Raw genomic sequence first — 21,600 nt, 5'->3', positions numbered from 1 at the left:
CCCTCTTCTCTTTCTCTCTCTCTCTCTCTCTCTCTCTCTATCTCTCTCTCTCTCCCTCTCCCTCCCCCCTTCACCCTTCCTCCTTCCATAACCCCCTGAATAAACATTCAACCTCACCCTGCCTGTTGTGTCTATCCATGTTTCTGTCTTCTGCCCGCCCGCCATGTGTCTCCCTGCCTGGGACCAGCCATTGCTCGGGGACCAGCAGCCGTCTCTGCCTGGGGCCCACTGCCTGCTGCCACATGGCCCGCCACCACTGCTCTGAGACCAGCCGCTGTCTGCCGCCACATGGCCCACTCTCTCTGGGACCGGCAGCCATTTCTGCTGCCTACTGCCGCGGGGATCTTGGAGCATTTTTAAAATTAAGAACAACACACACACACTAATGAGGACAGTAATGTTGTCATTTAATTAATAGACAAAGGAGCACAATGGGCTCAGTGTCCAGTTCCAGGAAATGCCAACATTTTGAGGTCAGGAGAGGAGCTAGCCAAAGAGTGAGAAGAAATAGAAATGGCAGACAAAGGAAGCCTGGGGAGTCGCATCGCAGAGCCAGGGGACTAGAAGGTCATCCTTCGTGGCTGGAGGTAACATGAAAGTGGAGAAGCCTCTGAAAAGGGTCTTGCAGATGTCCTCTTAATACCACCTAGTTGGGGTGCAGGGCTGGCCTTCCTACCGGTTGGATGATTTCAAGCCCTTGGTGTAGCCTAAAGAGTACAGGAGGCGGAGGTGGGCGGTTCTCTCCACTCTGCGCTAAGGAGAGACACTGACTGCTGAGTTAAGGAAGGAGGCAGATGTGGGCGCTAAGGAGAGACACTGACTTATGAGTTAAGGAAGATTGCTCCCTGCTCTCCATTTTTAATGGTGGACATGGCTGGCAGCTTAGCTCATAGAACGATGTAGATAGAAAAAAACTGATAATAGGGGAATAAAAGCCTTCGAGAAAGCAAAAAGAGGGAAGGTCAGGACTGAGTGGAGAGACCCTGGCTCTGTTAGGAGCAAGGACACCTCCTCCACGGTGAGAGAAACGGTGATTATCTCAGGAGAGCGAGTTTGAGAGTCAGAAATGACCACATGGGAGGAGTCATATTGGATAATATATGATTTTGTTCGCTTTAATGGGTACAACTGACATAGTTATAGAGGATAAATATGTAATATAGTTCTGTTCTTCTTTTATAATTTATTTTTTATTTTATGTGCATTGATGTTTTGCCTGCATGTCTGTCTGTGCAAGGGCATCAGGTCTCGGAGTTACAGACAGTTGCGAGGTGGGTGTTGGGAACTCAACCCGGGTCCTCTGGAAGAGAGGCCCATGCTCTTAACCGCTGAGCCGTCTCTCCAGCACCTATAGTTCTGTTCCGACCACCTTTCAAGTGACAGCTAATTCTGAGTGGGAAAAAAAAAACAATGCAAATTTGCCATTTTAGAATATATGAAACTTTATTAAAAAGAGAAATAGTGCGACAAAACTACTTTGTGGTTTGTTTTCATTAAAAAAAAATAAATGAAAAAGGAAAAAGGACTTTGACAACTAAACAAGTTTTTGACTTACTAAAGGAAAGCCGTAGGAGCTCACCATACTTCTCATGTAATCGTTCAGTCTACCATGCATGAACTCCAATAAGCCACAAAATCACACTGTCAGTGGTTAGCAGGTCAGGTTCAAAGTCGTGTGGACGCCCTGTTTGACAGGGCATTCAAGCGGACTACAACAGAATTAGCAGTAGCATCCGGCTTATGTAAGACTTTCTATCAATTTCCCCTCACCAAGAAGATTAAAACAAAGCACGAAAGATCCCTTCACCAGAGTGTTTATTAGGCCCTACTAGTTCACCTGGACACTCAAGTGACCCCCTGCTAAGGCAGGTCTAACATCATGTGTCTGGCCACGGCATCCCAGGGCAGCTTGTCCTGAGCCAAGGTAGATTCCCAGTCTAGTAATAAACAATGTTGCTTTCATCAATCTTACATCTAACCTCTAGGGTCCCTCAGAGAGGATGCACTGTGTCCTTTCCTCCATAGTTTTGTTTGTTGTTTCCTGATTGCGTGAGTCTTGGCAGCTATAATACTTATTTCAAAAACTGATCTAATGGTTTAAAAACCACCAGGACACCCCTTTCTAGCTGCCCTCCATCCTCTCAAGGCTATGTCTTTAACAAGCATGGAATACAGGATTTTAAGAGATTTTCCCAGCCAGTCAGTTGCATTGATGTATGCCTCCTGCCGTCCCTCACATGATGAAACTGTAACTTTCACAGAAAATGGAGATGTGGAAAAATGCCCCCCAAATGAATGAAAAGTCAGACTGAGGGTTCAGGCCCTGACAGGGAGTCTCTGGCTTACAGTGAAGAAGCCAAGCCTGCTCCATCACTGATTCTAGCCCTCCCTCATCCTGAAATAAGAACCCTCTAGTTGAGTTTTGAAAATAGACGAAGCCACGGAGACACGTGGTAAAAATGTAGCATGAAGTGAATTGTAAACGTTCAAGTATTCCTACAGGTTGGATTAAAAACAGCAGCAATGAAATAAATAACCTTATAACTTTGGCTTGTATCACAGACAATGCACAGGCTCTCTGTATCAAAGGTGGAAAGGCCTGGAGAGCTACTGGAAGCCTCAGAGAGACTCATGTGGTCCAAGCTCATACTGACTTGCACATTCCCACCAACTCTTCAGAAAGTTGTTCACCCTGGAACAGCTGAGGGGATGATTTCACACGTCAGTGTGATTCCAGACAGACAGATGTCTGAGGCTCTCTCGTACCCCCTAGGAGCTTCCCATCTAGAAACCTTGGTGACTAGCTGAGGAAGCACCATTTGATTTAAAGCCATGAAAATATTTCTCAGAGGGTATCCCCCCACCCCGAGTGAGTTGTGCACAAAACAGACTGGTGGCTGGCACTTCTCAAGCCAGTGCATTCTCTTTTTTCATGTATTTTCTACCTGAGAATCATTCACAGCCGTTAAAATAAATAAATAAATAAAAGCACATTGCTTTAGATGGCATTCCAGAGGCTCAGAAGCCTGATCTAGGATACAGTGTCAAAGTTCCTTGGTGAACAATGCATCGGTCCAGTGTCCCTGTTGGCCACTGTGCGGCCAGTCACAGAGCCCAACCGCTCTCTGCCGAGAAGGCCGGAGCATTCACAGAGCATCTGTGGGGAGTGCACAGGACTGGACTTCCCTGTAAGCTGTCTGCCTTCTCGCAGAGCGGAGTCTGAGGGAGAGAATCACAGTAGCGACCAGAAGGAGGAGTCCCAGGATGAAAAGGATGACCAGGGCTGCCTTGGCTCCTCTTGGATGCAGATTCTTGCCGAAGAAATAGAGGTCTTCCTTGCCAGGTTGTTCTGTGAGAGAAGGAAGTGAGGCATCAGGTACTTGCCTCTCCCAAGGAGTCAAACACTGGGATACTCACATAGGGTTTGGAGAAGGTGTCCTTACCTTTGGAGGGCACTGTGACTGCATGGGATCCTGCTCCAGAAGGGGACTTGGTAGAATATGGAGTCCTGTTGTCTGGACAAAATAAATGCACACATGCATACATACATACATGCATACACACATACATATATGTGCGTGTATGTGTATAAATGTTTATAAATAGAGATCCTTTTCATGGTACATGAAAGCCATGTCTTTGGACCAGTAAGGGCTTTACCCCCACCCTATTTCTGTCGTCTTTCTTGAATACCTACTGGACTGTTTAACACCAGTATCAAGTGCCGCCTTCTCTACTTTCTGGGTCTGCTCATCCACTGAGATCCCTCTTTAGATTATAGCATCTTATGCCTTGGCTCATGCCCCAGACTATCAAACATGCCCTCCTCCTCTGCTTCCTCCTCCTCCTGCCTCTGGACCCTGTACTCTGCACTCTGTTTCTGCATATCTTTCTCCATGTGATTACACATTCACCTATTTGTCTCTCTTACTTGACTCTGAGCCCCTTGGGGGTCTGTACCTGTGTTTTTCCTCATGCCTCCTGTTTTCCAGGTCTATGGGAGGATTGGTGCCATGAACTGGCATCACTGACAGACAGTACCTATGTTCCTGAGGACAGTGTAGGTGGTCTCCATGCCAGCATGAATGTGGTCAGATACATGGCAATGCAGCAGCCATGTCCCTGGGTGATCAGCAAACAGCTCAATGGTTTGAAATGTCCCAGGAAAGAGATCATACACATCTTCTCGGTAGAAATTATCTATCTGCAAACATCAAAAGACATGGCCTGTGGCTTCTTTTGTTCAGCATGGTAGGAAGAAAAAGAAGAGTGAAGAAACTCAGTAAGTAGAAGGAAGGAATTAAAAAATAGCGAAAGTCAAGAAAAGCAGGATCAGAGCACAATAGAGATGAAGAAAGGTAAAACTGTTTTTTTTTCTTAACAGATCAATTTGATAAACTTGTAGTGATGACCATCCACAATGGCCCTAACACCTCAGTGTAAAACAAGGCCAGTGCAGAGCAAACTGACCCAGAAAAAGATGACACAGACACAGCATTCAAAGCACAGGTGTAACCAGGTGCATAAGCACTCTAGTGTGTTTCCCTGGGGGAGGAAAAACTGTACCACCTCATCTAGAACAGTTGGACAGATTCTTATAAAATTAAACACTTATGGCGCCCAACACGGGGCCTAAATTTCACATAGGGCCTGAGAAAACTGAAAAACACAAAAACAAATATGGCTCCTTTGAGAGGCGTTGCTGTGCAGCAGAGCATTTGAGCAGCTAGGGCACTAAATAGAAACAGCAAGCTAAGTAAAAACATGTGCCATAGTGTGATCAGCAACTTCCTAGAGCAGTTCCCAATTAAACAAGGCTCCCAGTTAAACCAAACCCATGGGCTTAAGGTTCAGCTCTCAAGGACCCAAGGAGTGGGCAGAGCCAACCACTAGAGTCACAGGGAGAAGGCTCTAGATGCTTCTTAGTAGTTTAAGGCTTGGCTCATGAGATCAGAGAATGTTACAAATATACAGTAAAACAGGTCCAGACCATCAGAACCTTCAAACGGGTTACACTGTTCATGGGTGCTTAAGAAAGAAAAGAAAATGGGTACAGACAACCTTAGGAAGAAATAGTTTTAAAATAATTTAATTACTTAAAGTCTTTAAGTAAAGAATAAAGTAATATATAAAAAAGAATAAGCTATATAAAGATAGAAAATACACAGGGCCTCTGGATCCTGTATGGTGTTTTGTTGACCTTGATATTTTTGAATGCTGATCAGTGAATGACAACTTTTCAGAGACACTTGATTGTAAAATGAACTGTTGAATTAAAGCAGCTTAGATACTTCATGGATATCTTAACTTTAAAATGGAATTCAGAAAATATGTTGCATTGGGGCAGAGTTTGTGCTCTTGTTTCCATAAGAAATAAAAAGCTATGGATTTTTTTTAGATTAATAGAGACCATATTTGATTGGAGGAGACCCCCTGAAAATATTGCTACAGACACTAAGAAATAAACCTAGAAAATCTACAATATAAGTGATGTATATGCTGATCTCTTGACATAGGAACAACTCTAAGACAGGATAAGACATGGTAAGTCTTGTTGGGTACAGAATCCTCATGACTTATTATTACATATGACATAGATAGAGGTTTGGTTATATACCAAGCAAACTTATAAAGTTAACATAAAACAAAAAATACCTTTGACTGTCTTGTGTACAATGCACAGTCCATACTTGTGTTAATGAAGACATTTATGTTCCCTTTGAAAGTTTGTGTGTTTTCAGAGTAAGAGGAACATGAAACTGGGTGGCTCAGGTGATCCAGCCTCTCAGAGTGTCTCTGTTGATGATTCCTCAAGGCTGCTAGCTGAGATGGTCCAGTCTCACAGACTATTCTAGTAAGGACTTCACATAAGACTTGTACTTTCCCATTACAAAAAGATTAGACAACAAATGTTATAGCTAGTTTTCTTAGGAGTTGACCATTCCCTCAATTTTCTCAGACAACATTCTCAGACAACAGGAAGCAGTCTAGAGAATGCAACACCCATATTCCCAAGAGGAGGAGTGGGTGGTATCTGGTCACTTGGTGGTTTATGGATATTTGTCATCCTTCAGTGGAGATATAGGAATATAAGATAAAAAACTATTTATCTCAAATATTTTACATTGTTATGGATATATATATATATATGTACAAATTTAAGGTTATTTTTCTTATACCATATGTTTCTACTCTTATTTAAGGTATTGTACCTATGCAACTCATTTAAAAATGTAATATAACGCTCTAGTTTTTAAAAGCCATTATTACAAACTGTTTAGGACAATTAAAAATGCAGGGTAGTAGTCATCTATAACACCAAACCTGTAGTCATGTTAGCCATGTTTTTGAGGTTAAATAGGTATATTTTAGATAAATAGCTGAGCTTCAAATGCTTCAGAGACTTATATAATATGGCATTTAAGATGTTTAATAATCTAAGGCTTTTCGTGATAGTGAGATACATCTGCTCCTGGCAGCAACAATCTACTTCATAAAAGAATGATGAGTGTCAAAGAATCTCCAGTCAGCCAGCTGCGTCCATCATTTCTATAGTTTAAGAAATTGCTTGCTCTACATTTCTTGTTTACTCGGGTAATATTATATCTTTCTGTGTCTCTGATGGAGTTGAAGACTAGATAGTTATAGTTTGTCTTGTTACCAAATTCAGAAAAGAAACTTACATAAGAGATGTAAAGTTTATTAGATTGAGAAGCATAAAAGCTTAAATTGTTTATCTAAGAAAATGTTTTAAGGTCTAAAAAGATAATATTGGGTTGGCAATACAAGTTAGGATAGAAAGTAAATTTGGTACATAACTCTGGACTCACCAAGATCAAATAGACAATGGAGTACTTTCTCAGAATTTGCTAAATGCAAATGAGCTGGATATTGTAAATACAATTCTTATTTGATAATTGTTCTTATTGTATGTAGTTTTACTGTGTTAAAGCTAAATGATTCTTTTTGTTAGACAAAAGGGGGAAATGTTGCAGAATATTTATTTAATTATGTAAAGATGTGTTGCATTTGTTTATGTTGCAGAATATCTATTTAATTATACAAAAATGTGTTGGATTTAACTATGAAGAGATGTGTTGCTGTTTTACCTTGACTGCCTAAGGCACCTGATTGGTCTAATAAAAAGCCAAATAGCCAATGGTGAGGGAGTAGGTATAGGCGGAACTTTTGGGCAGGGAGACTAAGTAGAAGGAGGAATTTAAGCTCCAGGAAGAAAGAAAAGGAGATACCAGGACCCAGCCAGACAAGGAGAAATCAACAAAGTAGGACATACAGATTAAAACAAAAGTAAAAAGCCACAAGGCAGAACGCAGATGAAGAGAAACATACTAAATTAAGTTAAACATGTGGGACAAACCTAAACTAGGCTGAGCATTCATAATTACTAAGTCTCCATGTCTTTATTTGGGAGCTGGTTGGTGGCCCAAAGAAAATTCCAACTCCACCTTTACATGGTTTAGCAACTCAGCACATTTTGTCTAGGAAATAAAGACTTGGATTCATGCATAAATGTGTGCATCTATGTACTTTGACTCTCCTTGGAGACCCTCTCACAGTTCTCATCGGGAAAATTAATACATGACACTGTGTCCTCATGATAGACTGCAACTCTGTGAAACAAAGTTGTCACATGTACGAGATGCATGAGACCCAGCACCTGTGCTAACAAAACAGACAGATGTGAGATAATGCAAGTTGCTTGGCTTCTACACAAGAGATATACGTAGCATTATTAATAAAAACCCAGAGAGAAATATTGGGGTTCAACCTGAAGGTCAGAAAAACAAAACAGCCAGCCATTGGTTCTTACCTCTACTTCAGGCTAATATGGTGATCCTGCCTCCAGGAATCTCAGAATGAGACTGAGAGCTGTCTCCTCCCATTTTATATTCCTCTTAGGGCTGGGATTAAAGGCCTATACCACTACCACCCAGTTTCTATGGCAAACTAGGGTGGCTACTGGGATTAGAGGTACGTGTCACCACTGTCTGGTCTGTAAGGCTGACCAGTGCAGCTATTTTATTCTCTGAACTTCAGATAAGCTTTCTTTCCTAAAATACAAATGAAATATTACTACAGATATAGTCTGTGAAATTTATTTCAATTTCATTTTAGATTTTAACATCTCTGTGTGTGCACGTGTGTTTGTGTATGTATGTGCGTGTATGTTCGTAAGAACGTCGTAGGACATGTGTGGAGGTCAGAAGACCGCTCTAGGGGCTTGCACTGTCGATCCTCGCACTGTGGATCCTGAGGGCCAAACTCAGGTCAGCAGCCTAGCAGGACAAGCACCTTTGCCTGATGGGCCATCTGGAAGGCCCAGGAAGAGGAGGAATCTTTTGTTGCAGTTTGGGAGGCTGGGAGCCCAGGATAAAGAGATCTGACTTGGTACATGCTTCTTTGCTGCACTGTCCAGTGGCTAAAGGCACAAGGACACAATGCAGAGAGCAGCAACTCAAGTTTGCAGCCTCGGCAACATGACCGGCATCTCTCTATTCATGAGAATTCCAGCCTGAAACAGATCCCAGCCATCAGGCCCCACCTGCCCACACAGATGGGACTTGGGATCAAGTCTCCAACATGTGATTTGGGGGGAAGCACATTCAGATCATAGCAGAGACAGAAATAGAATGGTGTTAGCCAAATGTTCACCCTGGGTACTGAAGCAACCTACAGGGGTAGTGGGGAGGGAAGGCTGGGCGTGATGGGGATTCTCTGCTTTACTTGCTGGCTAGATCACTGTGTTAACAACAACAACAACAAAAAGAATCTTACAGTAAGTGGAATTTTATGCAATATGAATCAAATCTTCGTTTAAAACATACATAATGTATAGATGAGCTTTTTATAATGTTATGATTTTTTACTTAACATTTAAAATGTGTATTGAAAAATGAACTTTCTGAAAACTCTTCAACCTGTGACACTGTAATCACTGTTGGCAACACCTGACTGCTCTGAAACAGACATTTCAGTAGATTATTGCTGACTCCTGCACACTAGCATGGGCTGGTTCTGCTGCCTCGTGTATCAGATTTGGCTATATTGCCTCTTGTAGGAAGCACCAGAACCCGAGATGTTTATAGACTTTATCCCTAAACATTGATTCATCAGGTCTGGGGTGAGGCGTGTTCTTTAACCAGCTCCAAAGGTGATTCTACCGTGCGGTCAGCATTGCTCACATAACAAAAGGTCGCACGCGGTGAATCCCAGCTCTCGGACAAAAGTCAAGATGAAGCTGCTCAAGCTGGAGCTCGAAAGGTCTCCTTTACTAGACAGGGCTGTTTTATTAACTGGTCAAGGAGAACAAGAAGTAGAGATCGCAGGGAAGGGAAAGAAATAAGGAGGGGAGGGGTAGGGAAGAGGAGAGGAGGAGAAGGCATGGGAGAGGAGGGAAGGGAAAAGAAGAGAAGGGAAGGAACAGGAAGGGATGGGAAGGGAAGGGAAGGAGCAAGGAAGCCCCAAACACGTGGGAGTTCATAGACAGTGTTAACAGCACACTCCACATTGCTCACAATTATGGCCAGACTACTGACGGCAAAACTCTCTCTGAAACTCAGAGAGGCTGGTGGTTTACAAGTAATGATATAGATATAAACATTAAGAAACACACCAGGAGAAGGGAAGCCACTCTGTTCTGGTCTCAAATGAGTCCCTCTTGACCTATTGACAGCTAACCCCCTTCCTCTCAGAAATGCCCTAACTGTTCCCTCTGTCTCCCCCAACACTTTCCCAATACTTACCTTGAACAGAAAGCTCTCTGCATGGTAATGGATGGTGTGTATGTCCACTTCGCTTCCTATTCCCAGCAAATACCAGTTAGTCATTGTGTCTTCTGTCATTATGAGACCAGGAAGGTTTCCAAATATCTTGCCATTAATGGCTAAAAAGATGAAAATAAGATAGTCTCAGGTCAGTGGAAGACAGGTACCCCTCACCCCGATGGTAGAAATCGTTCAAGGTCTAGGCTATTCGTATTTGTATCTGCCAGACAGACAGGAGCCGGCCTCCCTCACTTGTCAATGACCCCACCATTCTAGATCCAGAACTCAGATAACCACGCAATCTTCGCATGTAGGGATATGGGAAAGTTTCATCCCAGCTTTTCTTTCAGAATTGCACCGCAAGTAACATGGTACTTGTCATTTACCCCACAGGCCTCTTCGGGAAGCCAACTGCAAGGGTGCTGGGAGAAGCCAGATTCAGATTTCCCCCATACTATACACGAGTGAACCAAGCCACAAAGAAACTAGCACGTACATGTATGCGCAAAACATATGTGCATAAATATATATATATATATAAGTTATATATATATTTATAAAAATATAAATATATATATATAAATAAATCACACCACACACACACATGCACGTGCTGAATCCATTTGAATCTATGTCTACTGTGCTCTAAATGCTTCACTTTCTGAGAACAAGAATAAGCCCAACCGAGTCTCTTAAAAGGGCATGAGGCAGGCTGCACAGGCCTCACTGTGAGCTAAGCAGGCTGAGCTTGCAGTGCTGCCTCTGCCCTCTGCTTCCTACCAGCCTTCCAGTCTGTGGACCATGACACAGCCAAGTCAGGGATATCTACTTGCTGCAAGCTGAGAACATGCCGAGGGGCTGCAGAGATGGGTGAGAAATAGTGTCTGGATGGGCGATCCTGCCACGGAGTTCTACTCCGCAGAAACCTGGCGCAAGGTCCATCTTTAAATGCAGATTTTGGTGAGAGAGAGTGAGTGTGTCCTTGCACACACGTCACTCCTGCCCAAACTATCAAAAAGCGAGCTTCTTTAAGTGGCACCCAATTCAGTAACACACTCACATGAAATAAAATTTGTGAGTGACATTTCATGTACCAAAGAATTAACCCAAATCCTTAATTTTGACCACACGGAAGCTGCGATGGATTCACATTTAAACTTGTCAATAAGTGACAATTGGATCTTTTAAAAAGTGACTTCTTCACAGCCTCCAGTCTCAGCGGCAGTTAAGACTAAACAAAAGGCGCAGACCTCAGTGGTGAGGCTGGTTCACTCCCGAAAGGGCCTCAGAGGGCTTTGTGCAGGTGTCCCTGGAGGAGAGGAGGTTCAGAGGCGGGGCCTGGGTCCCTGGAGGAGAGGAGGTTCAGAGGGGGCCTGGGTCTCAACAATGGCCTGTCTCAGCAGCAGTCTCTCTTTAAATGCTCGCGCGTACCGTGCATTTTGTTGCTCTCTTCAAAATCATCTGTGCGCCTGAAATCCCGTGGATCTTTGTTGAGATACTTCTTAATATTGTCATCCAGATACCACGATTCATTCTCATCAAACACCAGGAACAAGAGAGCAAACTCATAGTCCACGTCACTTCTTCTTCCCTTCTCATTCAGTACCCCTTCTCGGCATGTGATGAGAGGCCCCATCAAGCCACTGTATGTGTCCTGGAAGGATAAAATGACCAACGTTGATGAGCGATTAAATGTGACATCCTTGCCACCTGCCACCCTTGTAGCATGGACACCACCTGCTCTCTCGCCCTGGCTCATTCATCACCGGGTGGAATTTGAACAACACAAGTACTCCATATATTTGAGATGCATAATTGAATCATCAAATAAGTTTCCCATGCTGCTCATGTATAAATACACTTTTCCAAATGACCTGTGTGCTGATCTCCTGAACTCCAAGAATTAATTCCTAATATCTAAGGTGCTGCTGAGAGAGCAGAAGGTGAAGAGAATGCCCCACTTTAACAACGATTACATTTTGCATAGGATATGACTCTGGTTTGGGCTTTGGTTTATGTCATTTGATTAAACGCTACTGCAGTTTTACATACAACAGGTTCATAACTCAAAGTCGGCATTGAATCTTTGCTTTTTATTTCTCAGACTATTTAAGATCTAAAGATTCTGCAGTTTTAGTTAATCATGGGGTATCTTCTATCCCTGAATCCCAACCATTCTTCTAACATGAGCAGCCTGAGAGACGGCTCAGCCAGGAAAGACCTGCCACCAAGCCTAGTGACCCAAGCCTTATCCCTGGGACCCACAAAGTAGAAGTAGAGAACCTGACCTTTACGTATGTGCTGTGCCATGTGCATGTGTTTATGCACACATGCATAAATGTAATTAAAAGGAAAAGATTTCACATCTCCCAAAATAAAAAACAAAATCTATTGTGGGACACTTGTTTCCCTCCAAACTAGCATATTCTCACATGATTCAGATTATCTTGGAGGTTCTATATTTGGAAATTAAATAGTATTTCATTTGTATATTCCTATACCAGCAGTTGGAAAGCTTGAAATAGTTATTAAGCATTATATGCTAGGTTTTTTTTTATGCTTTGTGGGTCATACTGCCTCTGTTACACCCATGGGTGGTACTGATGTGTAGATGCAGCTGGATTTGGCTAGTGGACTATTCTATGACCCTGTTCTATGTCATGCCCCTTTTACATGTGCCCACAGAATGGGAGTGGCTTCAACCTTGCAACCAGCCCGGTTCCTCTTTCCACCTTACCTTCACAAAGTTTGCTGTGGAATAGTATACCCATGGGATACAATTAGGATCAGAGGGTCCAGGACCTGATCTCTTGGGGACATTCCATCTGTAAGTTTTTATTTCCCCTGACATTAAATAGAAAATCGAAATTGGTTATTAGATTTACCTGAAGAATTACACGCAGATCTTTATACGCTCTAGTCAGTGGAGATAATTTCTCGCTTGCCAGACATGTTCTTACTAACCTCATTCACACCTGATTTTTACGGTCTTGAGCTGGTACGGGCATCTCTGTGATTTCCCTTAGGTTTGCTATTTCTATTGTTGACTAACATCCAGGATGTAAAGATGTATTTCGCACTCCACTATTCATCCTGCTTGACTTTGGCACACTTTGTCCTCCAGTGTCCCCATCTTTGCCACTGATACTGTGATGATTAACCCTGATTGCCAGCTTGAGAGGCTCTCCAGTCACCTAGGAGACAGTGTAGGCGCACCTACGGCACCTGATCTAGTTAGACCCTGTGCTCTATGATCTAGATAACAAGTTACCCAGATCAGGGTAACCGTTGAGCTTATCTGGGAGGAAAAAATCTTGATTTGGTTAACTGAGGTGGCCCTGTTTCATGGGATGGGGTCCTAGACAGAATAGAAAGGGGGCAAACTGAGAACCAGCATCCATCTCTCTGTTTCCCGACCACTGATGAGAGATGACCCACCACCTCACGTCCCTGCTACCCTGACTTGACAGGAACTGTGACCTGAAACTCTTTCTTTCTTAAGTTTCTTCACCAGAGTCTTTGGAGAGTGGCAGAGTCTTGCCATATAACCCGGGATGTCTTTAAACTCACCATCCTCTTGCGTTGGCTTCTCAACTGCTTAGCATGGACTGCACATCTGACTGGAACTTTCTTTTAACTGATATTTGACAAACTACTTAATTTCACTGATTTAAAGTTTCCTTATCAGCATACTAGGTTAGTCTCCATATTTTGAGATTTTTTTTTAAAGGATTAATTGAAATTATGTAATTAATACATGGAGGCGGTGTTTCATACTCTGGGTGGTTAATAAATGTTAATTTTTTTGTTTGATTTTGTTGTCTGAAACAAAGCCTCCCTGTGTGGCACCAAGGAAAGACAAAGCATCAGGAAACAGGGGACAGAGAAGGGAACAAAGTCCCTCAGTCCCACGGTTTCATGTATGAAACAACAAACTTGTATGATCAACAAAACCCATTATGTAGCCCCGCTTGGCAGAATCCATACTCCGTTTTCTGAGAGATAGCTCAAACAAGAGGGTGACCAGCTAAGGAGCCAGGCTTAAGGATGTCTTAAACTCCATGACCTTTGAATATCCTTATCAGTACCCCTCATAAAGCACACACCACCTTTCGGTTTCATCTACAAACTGAGAGGAAGTTCTCTACAGTGAGAGAACTGAGTAAGCAGGATCACTGTAAACTGAATCTTTAAACTTTGCTTAATCTTTGAACCTGGTTGTAAATTACAATGTTTGGACAACATGATATCAGAGGCTACAAAACCATGTGCTCAGCGAGGGCTAAGACATTTCAGTGTGAGCCTATCTCCTGAGAAGCCCAGCCTAACCCCTCGGCAATGGCTAAGATATTTCGGTGTGAGCCTATTTCCTGAGAAGCCCAGCCTAACCCCTTGGGTGTGTGTGGCCCTCTTCTTAATAAACTCTAATTTTGCTTCCTGTTGATGCCTGCTACACCCACACGGAGGCTTCTGGAAAGGACTCCTCCTTGAGCTGCGTAGGAAACAGTGTCTCGTCAGGGGTAAGAGGTCAACAGGCCTCATCTCCCACTGTTGCTGCCAGACTAAACTAGCCCCAGCCTCGAGAACTCTCACCTGACCCTCCTGAGTACTCATAGGCACACACCACCACACCTAGCTGACTTTTTTATGCTCTAAAAACAAGTGTACACACCCACTTATGAGTAGGCACCATATCTATACATCACTGGGGCTGACCCAGGATCATACCCTGAGTCAATATATTCATATTAACTAGCATGGTAGCCACATTGCAGAAGATTCAACTGGAAGCATGTTCTAAGTCATGAGCTCCTTGGACTATCTACACCCCGATCCCATCTGATCAGAACGACCAACCGTTGCCTTAGTGTATGTATACAAAGCAAAACAGAAGTGATGCATTCATGGAACTCCCTTTTCTTCTGCTGTAACAGTGGGCAGGGATACAGCTTCAGGTGTGATGTCTACGGTCTCTTTGAAGTCCTTTGCCTTGTGAGAGACTAGACAAAGAGCTGGATTTAGCGTCAGAAAGGCAAGTGGTTGCAGGTGCTCTTTAACCTGGACTAATCTGTTGTTTGCCCAGTGGCAAAGGAAAGGATTTCGGTAAATGTTTGATGCATGAATGGCTGTGGTAGTCTGAATGAGGTTAAACCTTGTTCCCCATTGGTAAGACTGTCTGGGGAGTCATGGACCCTTCAGGAGGTGGGTCTTGCTGAGAAGTACATCTCTGGGGGTGGGCTTTGAGAGGTCATAGTCTCGCCCCACTTTTAGCTTTCTCTGTCGCTTGTGTTTGAAGTGTGAATTCTCAACTTCCCATTCCAGATGCCTGAAGCCTCCTCCAACATTACGGAGCGTTTCCCTCTGGAACTGCAAGCCCAAATAAGCCCTTCCTTTTCTAGTGCTAAATCGTGGCAACAAACAGCAACAAACACAATGGCTCCATTTCAAAAGAACAAAATTGAGAGGGGCTGCTTACTTTTCAGTTTAAAAACGTATTTGTTATCGCTGTATGTGTGTATATGTACGTGATGATGTGCGTGAGAGTACAGGTGGTGTGTGTCATGGCACACATTGCTCAGAAGACAACTTTCAGGACTCAGCTCTTGCCTTCCCCTTTATTGAGGCTGGGGCTCTTGCTGTCTCTGCTGTGGGACATACTTGAGGCTGCATGGCCTACAGCTTCTCACTGATTCTCTTGCATCTGCCTCCCATCTCACTGTAGGAGTGCGGGGATAGCAGACGCACACCAAGTGCGGGGATAACAGACGCACACTGAGAGCGGGGATAGCAGACACACACTGAGAGCGGGGATAGCAGACCCACACCGAGTGCTGGGATAGCAGACCCACACCGAGTGCGGGGATAACAGACGCACACTGAGTGCTGGGATAGCAGACACACACTGAGAGCGGGGATAGCAGACCCACACCGAGTGCGGGGATAACAGACGCACACTGAGTGCTGGGATAGCAGACACACACTGAGAGCGGGGATAGCAGACCCACACAGAGTGCGGGGATAACAGACGCACACTGAGTGCGGGGATAACAGACGCACACCGAGAGCGGGGATAGCAGACGCACACCGAGAGCGGGGATAACAGACGCACACCGAGTGCGGGGATAACAGACGCACACTGAGTGCTGGGATAGCAGACACACACTGAGAGCGGGGATAGCAGACCCACACAGAGTGCGGGGATAACAGACACACACTGAGTGCGGGGATAGCAGACCCACACAGAGTGCGGGGATAACAGACACACACCGAGTGCGGGGATAGCAGCCGCACACCGAGTGCGGGGATAGCAGACACACACCGAGAACGGGGATAACAGACACAAACACCACATCTAACTTTTCACATGAGTTCCAGGGACTAAGCTCAGGTCAGACTCAACAGACACCTCACCAAGGAAGGCATGCAAAGGGCAAGCGTGTAATGAAAAGATGATCAAAATCATATGCCATTGGGGCACTGCCAGCTAAGGCAGTGAGTCCATACCACCATGTGCCTGTTGGAATGACCAAAGGTTAAAACAGAAAATTCTGGTAAGGATATGGGACAAGAAGGCCCTCTCATTCAAGGTGGGAACAGTGTACAGTCACTTCTGAAGACATTTTGACAGTTTCTTTAAAACTACCATATTCTCACCACACAACTCAGTGGGTGTATTCCTTAGCATGTACTCAAAGGAGCTGAATATTTATGACCATACATTAACCTTCATGTGAATATTTCAAAACATTCTCCACCATTTAGAACTTTTTATAATCTATGTTCCTACTGAAATGGCTCATTGTGTCTCTCTTCTCTCCCCTCAGCTCATCTTGGTCACGTCAGAGAAGTGTATAGTGAAAGGGTAGGGTCCTGGAGTCAAACAGAGTTGCCACGGTCATTCATCCAGGGCCTGGTCTAGTGATGTGCTATTCTGTGCCTTCATCGTTGGTTGCATGGCATAGCCATGCATATTTTCTGAGTTGTAAAGGTAAAACGCTCCATTTTAACATACTCGGATGGGGTACATCTTCAAATTTGGAACATGTTATAGTTTAATTAGAAGTGCATTTTCTTTTCTTGTTTTAATAACAGATAAGACAACAATGGACACTATGACTAATGACTTCTGAACTGACAAAATGGTGTCTGCATTGTGGGATTGCTGTTAGGATGGATTATGGGTGTTTTGTTGTTACTTTTCTGTTTCAAATGTTGAAAATGATCTCTGACCCAAGGTACCGCTCAGTGGGTTCACCATTGGTGTTCCCATTGTATGAAGAGCCCATACCCTAGGGACTAGGCTGTGACTGAGACACACCTAGGATGCCATTCAAGACCCTCGGAGACCAGAAGAGGAGATCTTGGTGACCTACCTCATCAGGATGCAGCAGACCTTGCGTGTGACTTACCCGGCTGTGTAACAGGCACTTCGAGACGCTTCCCACTATCCGAGTCCTCCACACCCTGGGCTGTGATGGAGTAAGGCCGACTAGCTTTGTTCTTGAAGATGATGAGGATGGAGTCCCCCACCTCAGCATGGATCATGGGGCCTAAAGCAAAACACAGCCAGGACATCACACATATTATGTCATGCTTAGCAGTGGGGCCAACCTGAGTCCAAATTCTCCCTCCTTCCCTTAACAGAAGGCCTTGGGTGAATCATGTAATCAGAATCTCAGTTTTCTCATCTGCAGAATGGCTTCACGAGGACTACTCCCACAGGACTATTAAATGGCATTGTATAGGTTTTGTAGAGTTTATTTCTCTCAACGAAGCCAAGTACTCAGGAAATGCTTAGCTTCTTGCTGCTCAGGAGCAGCAGTGTTTCATTGTAAGCTGGGATCCTTTGGATGGGAAGTGTCCCCCGTAGTCTTGGTCTCCAGTTGGCACTGTTTGGGAGGTTTAGGTGGTTTAAACTTGCTGGAGTATGTCAGTAGGGGTGGACTTTGAGATTAAAATCTCCACATCTCCAGTCTGCTCGCTCTAAAAGTTTGCCCTGTGTCTGCCCTGAAAGATGCGAGCTCTCGGCTTCCTGCTCTTGCTGCCTCCTGCTGTCTCACCTCCCTGCCGTGCCAGACCCCTACCCTCTGGAAGCAGAAGCACAGAAAAGCTCATCCTTCTCCAGGCTGTCTTGGTCATGGTGTTTCCACAGGAACAGAAGACTGACGAATGTTAATGCAGTGTGAAACCTTGAGGGATCAAAATCGTTGATGGCTTAGTAAATGGGGTTGATATTAATAATGAGCTCCCATGAAACAATGGGTAATAAAGGGACTTAGGGTAGCAAAGCCATGTTGCATGTCTGGTGCTGACTCTCGACACGTGGGTCACTAATGCACACCTGGTGCTAACTCTCAACACATGGATATCGTGATGGTTAGTTTAAATGTCAACTTGACCCAGCCTAGAATCAACTGAGAAGGGTCTTGGTGAGGGGTTTTCTAGATCTTACTTGTGCTCTTGTCTGTGGAGATGGTCTTGACTGCCTTGGCTGACTGAAGAAGACACAGCCTGAAAGTGCACAGCTCTGCTCCTTGGTCTGGGGCCCTGGACTGTATGCAAGTTGAAAGCTCCCTGAGCACTCGGCATGCATTCCTTCCTCTCTGCTCTTGAATGTGGAGTGTCTCAGGCTCTCCATCAGATAGACTGTAGCCTGGAGATGTGGGCTAACACAAACCCTCGTCTATCTAGGTGGCTTCTGTCAGGTTTTGGTTTCTTTGTTTGTTCTATCACAGCAACCGAAATGAAACTAGGCCAGATGCCCTGAGCACACAATGCTCTCTGGCCTCTCTTGTGGGCTTCTGTGTCCACGCAGAAGGAGTTGCCCCTGCAGGAGAGATTGTGCCTGACAAGTGGTGTCTTCCTCATGCCAAGTGCCTCTTGCTTTGCAGTGCTAGGGAAACACCCCAACAAGATGCAGTGAGGGGCTCACAGTCATCTTCAGACTCCCACTGCAGAAGCATCTGCCACCTGAGCCCTACGGTTACAGCTTGGGAATTTGGTGTGTTCTACGTTCATCCAGACATATGTCCTTGGAGGGTTAACAGTGTGGTAACACCCATTCATTTGTCACTGAAGCAAGCTACGCCTTTGATCCTGAGGAACACGGATAGAGTCATTAATACATCTAAAGGTTGTTGAACTACGGTTCTCTCCAGAAGCTAAAAGGAACTGCTATGTGTTTAAGCAGTAAGCATGGATATGGATCAGACAGTTTGCACACATTCAAGTCATCACTCACTACTGGTTACCAGTCCACTGCACAAGCCTTACTGGCTAAAAAAGTGTCTTCCAGCTGGCAGTGCAATATGAGAGGACAGAGCAGTGGTGGACAGAGGTGGACCTGCCTTGTCCCCGCTGAGTTACTGGGAGTCCAGGCCACTCTAAGCTGCAAACAGTGAAGGAGCCTCGCTCTCCACTGGATGATGGCTGTGAACTTGCCCCTGATGTATGTCCCTCATTTCCCATACCAACCAAGCCAGGCTCTTGAGGAGCTCGCCCAGCCCCCTCTGCTAGCCCAACCCTTTTCTTTGGAGCTCTGAGAGCACTCGCAGCTCCAATGAGTGACTCATGGATTACTCATGTGGAAATGGCAAACAAGCTGGTGAGACGGCGGAACACGGAGGTGTGGGGGAGGGGAGCACGTCATCAATGCCAGGCTGTTATCACAGCCGTCATTGTGATATTGGAAACACCGTGTAACCCACACTCACGAAGCTACCTCTGGCGTAAAAACCAGAGAAGTCTTTCCCAAGTCCTCTAATTTAGTCTTCTGCCTTCAAAAGATTCTTTTCAAATGGGGTGGGTCTAATGTCTCCCAGGTGAGGGGAAATGGGGAAGGGAGCTAGAAGGGATTGTTAATGGCCAGTCACACAGCTGGGGCATCAGCCAGCCCAGAGTCCGTGCTTACACATGGTCCGTTCTGCGGTCCATAGGTCAGGTTGAGACCTGTCACTCTTGGCACCCAACACACACTTTGTTGTCAAGGTTCTCTGGGGTTGTGAATTGTAAGCTGCTTTTTCTTTGCTTTATTTCTAAAAGCTATTTATAAGTGAGTACATATGATATTTGTCTCTCTGGGTCTGGGTTACCTCACTCAATACGATGTTTTCTAGATCCATCCATTTGCCTGCAAATTTCAAGATGTCATTTTTTCTGTTGTGTAGTACTCCATTGTATAAATGTACCACATTTTTTTTTACTTATTCCTTCTTTGGTCAAGGAGCATTTAGGTTGTTTCCAGGTTCTGGCTATGACAAACAATGCTGCTATGAACATAGTTGAGCACATGTCCTTGTGACATGATTGAGCATCCTTTGGGTATATACCTAAAAGTGGTATTGCTGTGTCTTGAGGTAGGTTGTTTCCTAATTTTCTGAGAAATCACCCCACTGACATCCAAAGGGGTTATACCAGCTTGCATTCCCACCAGCAATGCAGGAGTGTTCCCTTTTCCCACAACCTCTCCAGCATAAGTTGTCATCAGTGTTTTTGATCTTGGCTGTTCTTACAGGTGTAAGATGGAATCTCAGAGTTGTTTTGATTTGCATTTCTCTGATGGCTAAGGATTTTGAGAAATTCCTTAAGTGTCTTTCAGCCATTTTAGATTCCTCTGTTGAGAGTTTTCTGTTTAGGTCTGTACTCCATTTTTCTATTGGATTATTTGTTGTTTTGATGACTAATTTCTTGAGTTCTTTGTATATTTTGGAGATCAGACCTCTGTCCGATGTGGGGCTAGTGAAGATCTTTTCCCATTCTGTAGGCTGTTGTTTTGTCTTGTTGACTGTGTCCTTTGCTTTACAGAAGCTTTTCAGATTCAGGAGGTCCCATTAATTAATTGTTTCTCTCAGTGTCTGTGCTGCTGCGTTATATTTCGGAAGTGGTCTCCTGTGCCCATGCGTACAAGTGGACTTCCCACTGTCTCTTCTAGGCTCATGCTCAGTTTCACAGTGTCAGTTTTCTATGTCACTGTGCACACTGATCCAGGACCTTGACGAGGTCCCGCAGACACTCTGCCTAAAGTCCTGAGTCATCAAACTATTTAGATGAAAATTTCTCAGCCCAGCAGAGAGGTGGGAAAGGGGCTCAAGAGCATGAGACACCTGGTAGATTGCCCTGACGACAGGGATCCCAAGGTGTGTATGAAAGGTGGGGCTGGACCGCGGGGGGGGGGGGGAGGGGAGAGGTGGAGAGACATGCCCACCCTCGGGGCTGACAGAGCCTGGCTGAAATTGCCTTACCCAGGAGTTGTAGGTGGTCCTCTCTCGGTGGCCTGGCTTTAATCTCCACAAATTCTCCATTTGTGTATTCCCTGTAAACCACCTTCTTGTACTGAGAGCCGATCCAGTTTTCAGTGTGGTTCATAAATATGTCCCCATGTCTGCAAAGAAATCAAGGTCATCAGAAGGCAGGAGTACCTCTGCTATCTGCAGGGCTCTGGGGTGGTGCTCCCCAACTCCAGCTGGTCTCCCTGGAGAGCTGGCCTTTGCAACGCCACTGAGAGCAGGGCTAGCAATGGCACCTTAGAGCTCCTCATGTCCTCAACCTAGCATGGACCCATGGCCACCCTTGGAAACCATCATTGTCACCCACAGCATTGTTCTACACTAGGCTAACCTTAGAGAATCCTAACACGCAACAGAGGCTGTGCTTCTCTGGCTGCTACTGGTGAGCACACACACACACACACAATAAATACACACATGCACCCTCCTCACAGAAAACACACTCACACAATACACACTCACACAATAAATACACACACACCCTCCCCACAGAAAACACACACACAATAAATACACACACGCACCCTCAT

The 21,600-nt window shown here is 44.7% G+C and overlaps 1 protein-coding gene across 1 annotated transcript in view; it reads right to left on the bottom strand.

Annotated features, from left to right (window-relative positions):
* Window positions 1-3,065: 3,065 nt before the first annotated feature.
* Window positions 3,066-21,600, bottom strand: part of Hephl1 (hephaestin like 1) — a 61,321-nt gene continuing 42,786 nt past the window's right edge. The window contains exons 13-20 of the mRNA XM_075968000.1: window positions 21,026-21,165; window positions 17,195-17,335; window positions 12,523-12,629; window positions 11,217-11,439; window positions 9,765-9,904; window positions 4,042-4,204; window positions 3,444-3,515; window positions 3,066-3,349 (exon numbers count right to left, since the gene is read on the bottom strand). Of these exons, the coding sequence (XP_075824115.1) occupies window positions 3,147-3,349; window positions 3,444-3,515; window positions 4,042-4,204; window positions 9,765-9,904; window positions 11,217-11,439; window positions 12,523-12,629; window positions 17,195-17,335; window positions 21,026-21,165 (1,189 nt within the window). The 3' untranslated portion in view covers window positions 3,066-3,146. The remainder of the gene's footprint in view (window positions 3,350-3,443; window positions 3,516-4,041; window positions 4,205-9,764; window positions 9,905-11,216; window positions 11,440-12,522; window positions 12,630-17,194; window positions 17,336-21,025; window positions 21,166-21,600) is intronic.

Source organism: Microtus pennsylvanicus, chromosome 3 (assembly GCF_037038515.1).
Source record: "Microtus pennsylvanicus isolate mMicPen1 chromosome 3, mMicPen1.hap1, whole genome shotgun sequence".
NCBI classification, from domain to species: Eukaryota; Metazoa; Chordata; class Mammalia; order Rodentia; family Cricetidae; genus Microtus; species Microtus pennsylvanicus.
Note: the sequence above shows the minus strand (reverse complement) of the source record. Positions and strands in the feature narration are given on the sequence as shown.